General features: G+C 33.7%; 1 protein-coding gene across 3 annotated transcripts in view; it reads left to right on the forward strand.

Moving 5' to 3' along the window:
- KIF3A (kinesin family member 3A) overlaps positions 1-10871 on the forward strand; it is a 53523-nt gene that overhangs the window by 37407 nt on the left and 5245 nt on the right. Inside the window, exons 10-18 of one of the 3 annotated variants that reach the window (XM_006734681.3) lie at positions 769-840; positions 2918-2926; positions 6179-6335; positions 6732-6912; positions 7510-7620; positions 7969-8094; positions 9493-9546; positions 9908-9976; positions 10555-10679. In XM_006734681.3, the coding sequence (XP_006734744.1) occupies positions 769-840; positions 2918-2926; positions 6179-6335; positions 6732-6912; positions 7510-7620; positions 7969-8094; positions 9493-9546; positions 9908-9976; positions 10555-10679 (904 nt within the window). The remainder of the gene's footprint in view (positions 1-768; positions 841-2917; positions 2927-6178; positions 6336-6731; positions 6913-7509; positions 7621-7968; positions 8095-9492; positions 9547-9907; positions 9977-10554; positions 10680-10871) is intronic. The other 2 variants (XM_031029583.2, XM_081827081.1) reach the window with 2 other exon arrangements.

Genomic DNA, 10871 nt, shown 5'->3' on the forward strand with positions numbered 1-10871 from the left:
CAGGCTTAGAAATTTTAAAATTTTTAGCGAGCCTTTCACAGTTTTGCCATGAAACCTGAAACATACGTAATTATATCCAGTTGCTTGATGTTTTGGTGGAGAGTAAAATTGGAGACAAGCCAAGCTATCTGTGATGAAGGGTAACTCATCATTCCTATAGTTTTAATTGTGCATAACTTTAAATTTAAAACTCACTTCCTGTAGCTTACCAGGTAAATAGTTTAAATAGACTTAAACGTCACCAAATGCCTTGTTTTTTATTCCTGTCATTCCAAGCCTCTTGAGTTACTGCGTTGTAAGTGGGCAGTGGGGTTTGCCCACCGTAGACGCTTAAAGGAACCCAGTTTCTTTTTTTTAAAGATTTTATTTATTTATTTGACAGAGAGAGAGACAGTGAGAGAGGGAACACAAGCAGGGGGAGTGGGAGAGGGAGAAGCAGGCTTCCTGCCGAGCAGGGAGCCCGATGCGGGGCTCGATCCCAGGACCCTGAGATCATGACCTGAGCCGAAGGCAGTTGCTTAACTAACTGAGCCACCCAGGCGCCCCAGGAACGCAGTTTCTAACTGCCCCGTTTGGCTTTGTAACGAGAGAACATTGGGTAGTCTACAAAGACTGGTATTAAGGGAAAGTACATTTTGGTTCTTTAATGCAAAGCGTGATTTTTCTTTAAAATTCTCTCTGTGGAACTGAATTTTCCTGTGTGTATGTGTTCATTTTCTTGTCTCCTCTTCCTTTGGCTCCCGTCGGGCTCACTTCCTTGTCTTCCAGGCAGTAGCAGCGGCAGTAGCTCAGACTCTACATGCTCTGTCATAGAGAAGCCTCTGGATAAGTCCTTGCCCAGTGAGTGCTAGCTCTTACATTCTCTCACGGAGCTTTGGCTTTCCCATCACCCATGGGCTTCATTTCAGAAATGCTGCGCTGCTCCCCGTCATTACTTAAAGAGTACATGTTGGACTTCTTAGCAGAACAAAGCATGTGATGATTTCCCCCTTCCTCATTGCTTCCAGTTAACTGTAACTGTTAAAACGTGTGCTTAATGCTTATGTTTGAGACAATGGAAGAGAGATTCGTGCTTTTGCAATTGAGATAATGTAAAGAGAGCTAGTAAGCTGTCTGAAAGAATAATTCTTATGGTTCCTTTTTATGTTTCAGGATAAACTTCCAATCCTAGTCAGTATAAGGGACGTGCAGTAATGAAGCCTGAATTTCTAAAAGTACCGATTACATTTGGCAACACACCAATGCCCATTATAACATGTCTTAAGTTATAAAGATTTTATGCTTTGGTGTCCTACTCTTAGGGGTAGCTTAAGATTGAAAGCTCCCAAAGTTTGAAGCACGTAAAGATACATTGGATAGTCTTTTATTTCAAATGGCCACTTTCCTCTGTTTCTCAACTACCTGCTTGATTTTAAGAAACTTTCTAAGCTATGATTAGAGAATTCAGATCCACAAGAAGTTAATGCAGGATCTGTCTAGACGTATTTCAGTCATAAAGGCTTTTTCTTAAACCTTAAATCAGTTGAAAAGTATTACTAATTTTATTTATATTTTTAGAAGAAAAGGGAATTGATTTTTTTTCTACTAGATTGCAGCTTACTGCCTTTTAAAGCATTATCTGTGTACTTAACTTTTCTAAAACTAGTAACAAACACATTTGGTTATTCTTACGCATTTAGCTTTCTAGAGGAAGAATTCCAAGAATATTAGGAATCATTTTCTGTCTTGACAATTCGTACATTTTACCAAAACAATTAATTTTATAGGACAATTTATGAAATACAAGAAATTGCTTTAGAAACCATATAGAGGTATTATTATGGTCAGATATGAGAAAATACTTGAGTAGCATTATAATTTAAGTTTCGGTTTTAAAATTTACCTTAATCTTTAAAGAGTAGTTATATGAAAGTATGTTATGAAATGAGTTGTACTTGGTTCAATTCATGGAGTTTTGGTTACTGTTTGTGTACCTAGCACATAACATTAAGTTCTTCTGTTGTGATGTGGGCATATTGGTGAAGTGGAAAAATGGTTTTCCCAGCATGTGGTTGCTGTGTGTAACTTGTACGTACCTTCCCTTTTAAAAATACGAATGGCTTTTTTTTAAGGTGTTCTTTGCTTGAATCATCAGTTGATCATTTACCTCAATGGGATTATAATTACCCTTAACCATCTACTAATGGATTGAATGCAAGTTCGTTAGTATACAGGTGTACTTCACTTTATGCAATTAATTTTTTTTCTGAAAAAATTGCTTATAAATCACATTAGAAAATCAAATCTGTTGGGAGAACTTGCTGTCCTTAACATTTCTTTATTAAATCCTTTTGTTAATCAAATTACCACTGCAGATTACTATAATCCAATTTATCTCTTTAGTTGATTGAGGTTTTTGTGTTGGATTTTCTTAAAGGGGAGGCACACCTGTATGGGATCTTTATATTAGAACATTGAATTGGGAAATTTTGGAAATTGACAATGCAAATTTTGCTACTTTTAACTTACCGATTTTTCAAATTGACATAATTTTCTGTTTTGTCCTTTTACGTTACTTCCCAGATCTTAGCAGTTTCCCAATTCCATGTGTACCATTAGTATAACCACTTGGGGCTGAACTGTTATATTTGCAGAAGTCTGGGAGTCATTGTAAGCTCTTGAGATTGATTTGAATTGTAATCTTAGTCTAAATTAATGTTATTTGCTTTAATTACATCTCTGATTGTGTTGAATATGTTTTTCTTTTTACATAAAGCTGCTCTTTTTCAGTTTTGATGATTTATTTCTATATACTATAAATAAATGCTGTTAAACATTTTTCTTTGTTTTACAAAGGAAATAATGTTTTTCTTTTTTTCCTCTTCATCTCTGTGCATATGCTTCCTGTCTACGATTTGCTTACTACTCTTACTGAAAGATCAAGCAGGTTGGTGTGATTGATTTGCACCCCACATGGTACAATTATTTAAACTATAAAGAACTTTGTTATTTAACTACATTACATTTTTTAAATTTAATAGTTTTTTTCAAGGTAAGTATCTGTCTTTTGTATTTCAAAAAATCTTTCAACATTAGCTCTTTTTTTTTTTTAACTTTTTCTCTTAAATTAAAAAAAAAAATTAATTTCAGTTTTTGTTCAGGAAGATATTAGGAACATTCTTGTTTCCAAACTATGTTTTTAGAAGAACAATTCAGAAGTATTAGATTGACAGTGACAACCATACTGGATTCTCTAGACCTAATTGACAAAATAGACAAATATAACACCAGAACCAGATGACATGATCTTTTTTCCTAAGTTTTTAAAGACCCGTTAAAGCAAATTTTGGTAATACAAATTTAAATGATTTTCACTTTCAAGTTTTTTTTGTTTTTTTTGTTTTTTTTAAAGCAAGGAGTCAAATGCCTGGTTACTTATGTCCATAGGTGCTCATGTAATGAAAATAAAATTAATTCAGTTAAGTCTTCCCAAAATTCTTCCCTTTCACTTTATCTTGCCGAAGTTCATTTTGGCAGTTTTGTTTGGAACACATGGCAAAGAGCAACTAAAAGTATTACTACTCCTGTTTGGCTTAATTAAATACTGTATGACATCACCATTTTTTTTAAAGATTTGTTTACCTGAAATTTTGTGTTGAATTGTATCATGCAGTATTAGAAGAAGGATTTTTGGTTGGTTTGGTTAAGATTTTTAGAAAATCTTAAAAAAAAACAATCTAAAAGTGATTTTTAGTGATGTCATGATTTTAAGTGCCTGGTTAGGAAAGTTGGAATATATTCACACTTAGCCTAATATATTATTTGGAGAGAAATACAGTGATTTATCTGAATAATATTGGCTAAAAATTATGTTACTTAAATATCAAACTTTTGAAACTGAACCTAGCTATAAATGCATGGTCATCTCTATGAGAATGTTGTAAGAGCACAGTAAGATTTTTGCTGCTAAAGCATAAGTTGGAAAATACTACCTGAATGGTTTTTAGTAACTAATGCAATTCAGGCCTAGTAGTAATTCATCAACAGGTTGTGCTTTTGTATTTCTACATGTAATATCTTTTTAATTTACTGCCTCTTAATGGGGTTGGAAACTGTAAGTTTTTAACTTACAGTTAACCAAACAATTAGAACCCTACATGCTTAAAAATTAATGTGCATATGTTTATCAGATCATTTCCACTATACTGTTAGTATCCATGTCTTCAGAGGTTTTTTTATCTTAACATACTTGCTGTTTTTTCTTTAGATATTTGTAATTCTGAGGTAGAAAGTAAGTTATAATTTTTTAATGCATGCACTTTATTTATTTTTGAAGATTTTATTTTTACATAGTCCCTATACCCAACGTGGGGTTCAAACTCACAACCCCAAGATCAAGAGTTGGATGCTCTACCAGCTACAGCAGCCAGGCACCGTCTGAATGCACTTAACTTTATACTTGAATCTCCCCTCAAATTTCTCAGAAATAGTACTACTGAGTAGAAATCCTTTCTAGGATTTCACTCTGAAACTCTAAGAGTTCACTCTAAGAGTTCACTCTGAACAGGAATTAGATTACTTTTTAAAATTATTTTTTTTAACAGCATAAATCAGAACATTCAATATGGGTGACTGTGCCAAAGAAGCCAACATATTCAGGTCTACATCCTGACTTTTGGAATGCAATGAATCACACCACACCAAAGCATGAATTTGGATCAGTGCTCTTATTTACTCTTTTATTTAACTGACTTGTTTTGTGGCTGAAGTTCACTTTGGACTTTTATTTCTATAGAAGGGAAGGGTAATGTATTTTAAACCCTTGGGTATTTTGTTTTTTTTTTTTTAAATATAATTGTATCCTAAAGATTTGAAGTCTATGAATAATTCTTCATCTCATAGTTCCTGAAAGTATATATTCAGATATATATCTGCATCATCATTATTTTTCAGTTCTCTTTCCTTGTTAGCAGGAGGGGCTAGCTTTTGGGTGGAGGCATTAACAGTTTATAAACTCCTCTGGTTTACATTCTTCTGTGGTCCTTTGGGAAGGAAGTTAAGAATGACAGCTTTCAGGAGAGCCTGACACCAGTTCTACGAAAAGTTTGATTGTTTTTCTAAAGGAAAGTGTGTTTCAAAGAAATGGTATTACCAGAAATGAATTCTATTTGATTCAGTTTCATAACCAGTTTAATAACGTAGTTTTTTATTTTCTCTTTTTGATTTCTCATTTTAATTTTATGATTTTCAAATTCATTCAATAAGCTTTTATTGAACATCTGTTGTGTGTATATGAAACACTCTACTGGGCACTATAGTCAAAATAATCAATTGGAAGCTGTATTTCCAGCTTTATTATTTGGTAGTATTTCTACTTATATTTGATACTTGGCATATTTAAAATGGCTTAGGTTTAGGATCCTGAGTTTGACATAGTAACGAGCTATTTTAGTTGCTCATTTAAGATATGATGATAGATCATGGTAGCTCAGCAACTTTATGTAAAATGCCTGGTTAATTATAATATAACCATTATATGATTAGGATAAAACTTCATCCTTTAAGGTATACTAGGTATGAGATGAAATACTTCCAAATAATTTTATTAGACATAAATTTTAGAAAAACTCTGAAGACTTCCAAATAATTTTATTAGACATAAATTTTAGAAAAACTCTGAAGATACATATTAGAAACTTGCTGTTTTGCCTGACACTTTTATCTGTGCAATTTATGTCTATATGTGACTTCTGTTTATTCATTTATTTTAGTAAGTTTTGGGGAGGTATTTTGGGAGGCCACTTGATTTTGTACCTAGTTATCAGAAAAAAGTAACTAAATAATTATACTGCTTTTTTGAACAGATATCTTATTTGGGGACCCATAGATCCTTTGGTTTTTTAAATTTATTTGGCTTTCCTTTATTAACCTTTCTCTTTTTTTTTCCTACTTACCTGTTTTGCTTCTCTTTCACATACTTTTGTTCTTAGTTATCATCGCACAATTACACAACATTTTGTTTAGCAATTAGTTAAAAAGTTATTCTAGGAACATAATAAATAGAAATAAAATATTTATTTGATTTCCTTAAAATGTATTTTGTATTATTGAGGAATGTATCTTTTATAATTGAAGATAATTTACACAAATCTGAAAAATTGGCTCCAAAGTGATTGTTGGAATTAAATGACTCATATAGGCAAAAAGAAAGTATCCCCAGATAAGATGGTTGAAATGCAAGCAAAAATTGATGAGGAGAGAAAAGCGCTTGAAACAAAGCTTGATATGGAAGAAGAAGAAAGAAACAAGGCTAGAGCTGAATTAGAGAAACGGGAGAAAGATCTTCTTAAGGCCCAGTGAGTATTACTTAATTGAGATGGATTCGTGATTTAAATTTCTGGTATTTTTCATAGGATATATAAGAAAGAAAATTGAATAGTAGTTAAAGGCTTGATTTTTGTCTCTTGAATAGCTTTTTTGATAGAGGGTTTTGTTGTATGTGTTCTATATCCAAAAATTACATCTGTTTTTATTATTTCATCTCTATGTAGGAGGAAAAATTATCAGTGAACTTGGATGTTATAGATTAAATCATAAGTTAATTTATACTACCCTGTGATATAATTTGATAGAGGTGTTACATAATTATATCGCAATTTTAAAATTTTGCCTCCAGATACCTGTAAAGTTTTGGGAAATGATATTGGTAGAATAGTAGATAATTGATGGATATTCTCATTTTTAATCAACAGACAAGAACATCAGTCTTTGCTAGAGAAATTATCTGCACTGGAGAAGAAGGTAATTGTGGGTGGTGTTGATTTGTTGGCAAAAGCTGAGGAACAAGAGAAACTTCTTGAAGAATCTAATATGGAACTGGAAGAACGGAGGAAAAGAGCAGAGCAACTTCGCAGAGAACTTGAGGAAAAAGAGGTAATGTGACTTTCTGGTTTTGGTTGACACTTTGCCTTAAGTATTTAAGTCCTCTAGTGAAAAGCTTTATATCTGTCATCTTTAATTAATTAAGTGTAGTGGACACACAGTGTTACACTAGTTTCAGATGTACAACATAGAGTGATTAAACTTCTCTATATGTTATTCTGTGCTCACCACAAGTGTAGCTGTCATCTGTCACCGTATAATCCTATTACAGTACGATTGACTATATTCCCTATGCTGTACCTTTCATCCCCATGACTTATTCCGTAACCAAAGGCCTGTACCTCCACTCCACTTCACCCATTTTTCTGTCTCCCCCCAGGGCCAACCATCAGTTTGTTTTCTGTAGTGATGGGTCTGTTTCTGCTTTTTGTTTGTCTGCTTGTTCATTTGTTTCGTCTTTTAGATTGCACATATAAGTGAAATCGTATGGTGTTTATCTTATATCTAGAATCTTAATAAAATTTTAAAGCAGATCTGTGAATTGCTTTGAAAGATAATAGTTGCTAAACATTTTTATCATTTGTTAAAAAATTAAATTTTTGATTTAATGAAGAAAATTATTCTAAAGTTTATCAATTTTTGTTGTAGCAAGAACGCTTGGATATTGAAGAAAAATATACCAGCTTGCAAGAGGAAGCACAGGGAAAAACCAAGAAATTAAAGAAAGTTTGGACTATGCTGATGGCTGCCAAATCAGAGGTTGGTCTAGAAATTACCTCCAAAGGTAGCTCTGAATTAAAAAAAAAAAAATTCTTTGAGTAAGTATGATTAAGAATCCTAAAGAGATCTTAATGTATGCTTACAATTTTAAAGAAATAACATTTTCTCCTTTGTGTGCAATTTCAAATTTTAGCTATTAAGCTGTATTGTATATTTCCAACCTTAATAACATGGAAATAGTGATGGATAGTGTCATTCTGTCCATTGTTTGTTGAAGGAATTGAGTAAGCTCTTATAGGATTTCTTAGGCCAGTGCCTTTATCAGTTGAAATTGTTTTATATTTAAAATCTTGTTTGCCCTTAATATTTTTATTGATTTTTTGGTAGATGGCTGATCTCCAACAGGAGCACCAGAGGGAAATTGAAGGCCTACTGGAGAATATTCGACAGCTTAGCCGGGAGCTCCGGCTTCAGATGCTTATCATTGATAACTTCATACCTCAAGATTATCAGGTAAGAGGGAAGTTCTCTGTTCTAGATACTATATCACTGGCTGGGGTGAAGAAATAAGGAATGTAAATTATAATTTAATTGATGGTAAATATCTGCATTTCAGTTATTGACAGTAGAATTTTCTTGAACTAATGCCATCACATTTCACTTCAGCTGTTAACTTTTCTTAATACATAATTCTCTGAGTATGTAAGTATCTAAGAATTTCTCAGCCCTTTGGAGGAACCTAGATTTATATAATTGCATTCAGAATCAAGGTATAGGTCCTAGTTATACATTCAATGTAATTAATCCTATAAATAGAATAAACAGAACTCCTTTGCTAATTTTTCTCCCTGCTTATGGATACCAACTGTGTGTGTGTGTGTGTGTGTATGTGTGTATGTATGGCGTAGTGTGGTGTATATGATAAAATAAACATAACATGAAATTTACCTTTTTAAACTATTTTTAAGAATACAGTTCAGGGGTGCCTGGGTGGCTCAGTTAAGCGTCCGACTCTTGATTTCAGCTCAGGCATGATCTCAGAGTCGTGAGTTTGAGCCCTGCGTCCAGCTCTGTGCTCAGAGGGGAGTCTGCTTGATATTCTCTTTCTCCCTCTGCCCTTCCCTCCTTTCTCTTTTCTCTCTCCCTCTCTCTCTCCAAAATAAATAAATTTTGAAAGAAAAAAAAAAAAAAGAATACAGTTCAGTGACATTGAGTACATTCACAGCATGTTGCAATCATCCCTGCTATCCATCTCCAGGTGGATGCTGATTCTTAATTCTAGTATAACTTTAAAATCTCAGCCTTTCTTCTTCTTTACTCAAAATTTCTATATTTCTAGTACATTTTAGTAAACCTTAATATACTGATTTTTCAAAAAATGTGAGTATATAAAGATTTTTTTCTGAAAATAAGCCTTAATATTTTTTTCCTTTGGACCTCAGGTGCACAGAATTAATTATTGGTTCATGGTACATTCTTCTTATTGGTCTTTGGATGACCTGCCTTTATTTAGTTGGGGTTAGTTTTGTTTGTTTGTTTGTTTTGGTTATTTTGTAGTGAACTTGTCATCAATAACAAAAGCTAATACCACAACAGTAACCTACTTCTAACCAAATGGTTTTCCTCTTCCCTCTTCCATCCCTTTGCCTCTTCCAACTCAAGGTAACCATCATCCTGAATCCCATGTTTTTCATGTTCTTTCCTTGCTTTTTATGGAAGAATATAGTTTACTTGCATTTACATGTATTCTTTCAAAGTCTGTATTTTTAAATATATAAAAAAGTTATAATGCAGTATATAATGTTTTGAGGCATCTTTTTTTTACTTAATAAGATTTTAGTTTTGTGAATATTTTCCAGTATTTCAAATGTTATTAAATATTAAAAGTAGACCATCTTTGATTCTTAAAAGGAAATGATTGAAAACTATGTCCATTGGAATGAAGACATAGGAGAATGGCAGCTAGTGAGTATTATCTGCATCCTTCCATGAAATACTTATGGAGTGTTTCCTATAGACTGGATCTGTGCTGGCTGTGAGGGGAGAAAGATGGTCCAGAGAATGAATCAGATGAGAATCCGCTAGGGTGGATAAGATGTTTTCCTAATTAACTATATCATAGCACACAGACTTTTCAGGGGAAATGGTGTAGTTTGGGGCTTCATAGGACTGTATGATCTGTAAATCCCTTTTTTTTTCAGCATTCAAATTTTGAGCATGTTTTATGAGCGTAACATCAGTATATCTCATAGTAATTTGCCTTATTTATAGTACTAATTGCTAATTAAGACATTTTTCCTCCCTCCCCGTTTTTTCCTTTTTTGAGAAATGTGTTGCCTACACAGGAAATAACATGAGGAAGCAGACTCCAGCTCCTGATAAAAAAGAGAAAGATGTAAGAGTGCTTTTTTTTTTTTTTTTGTAACTACAGTTCCTTTATTAGGAATTGGGTTACTAAATTCTGTTATCAATATGATATAAATTAATCAGCTCTGCTGAAAAATAGGCGGATCTCTTGGGAAGAGAAGCCCCAGGAGGGTGATAGAGGACCCTTCTGTTCTCAGTCATGAGGGCAGGCTTATGCTTTGTACGACACGAGGGGCATGGCGGCTTCTTCAGAGCACTCTTTGGCCCCTCTCCAGGCTGTGGGGGGATAGTTAGAGACCAGAATGGGTCTGTACTTCTGCGAACTAGACCTAGACTTGGGTCAGCAAGAGCAGCAGTTGCAGGGAAAACAGCAGCAGTCCCCCTTTCCTGTAAAGGAATTTATAGTGTGTTGGGGCTTCTTATTTACCATCCCTTGGTGAATATATCTGAGACAAATGGCATTAGAAGAAGATATCCTTAGACATTTCTTTGGTTTTATGTTCTGCAGGTTTTTTCTAGGAGTTTATTCAGTTTTTTACATCTTCCCTCAACATCTGGTTTAAATCCTTCCTATAAGAGTGTCTTGTGTTTGTTCCCTTTACTTAGCCCTTTGAAGTGGACCTTTCCCACGTGTATCTTGCCTACACTGAGGAGAGCCTCCGGCAGTCCTTGATGAAATTAGAGAGGCCACGGACTTCGAAGGGGAAAGCAAGGCCTAAGACAGGGCGAAGGTAAGGACTGCCTTTCAGTACTAGGAAATAAAGGCAGCAGGATATTCTAATTAGACACATTTAGAGGAAATTTAGTTGTAATAAGTATTTTAGCTGTATTAAAAAGATGCATTTTAGATGTATTTAAATAAATATTAGCCCTTATGTAGTTATGATTTGAGTAAGTGAGAACTAAAGAATTAAGTCTTCCAA

The sequence above is a fragment of the Leptonychotes weddellii genome, chromosome 7 (genome assembly GCF_054177405.1).
Source record: "Leptonychotes weddellii isolate Sample4059 chromosome 7, ASM5417740v2, whole genome shotgun sequence".
Lineage (NCBI taxonomy): Eukaryota > Metazoa > Chordata > Mammalia > Carnivora > Phocidae > Leptonychotes > Leptonychotes weddellii.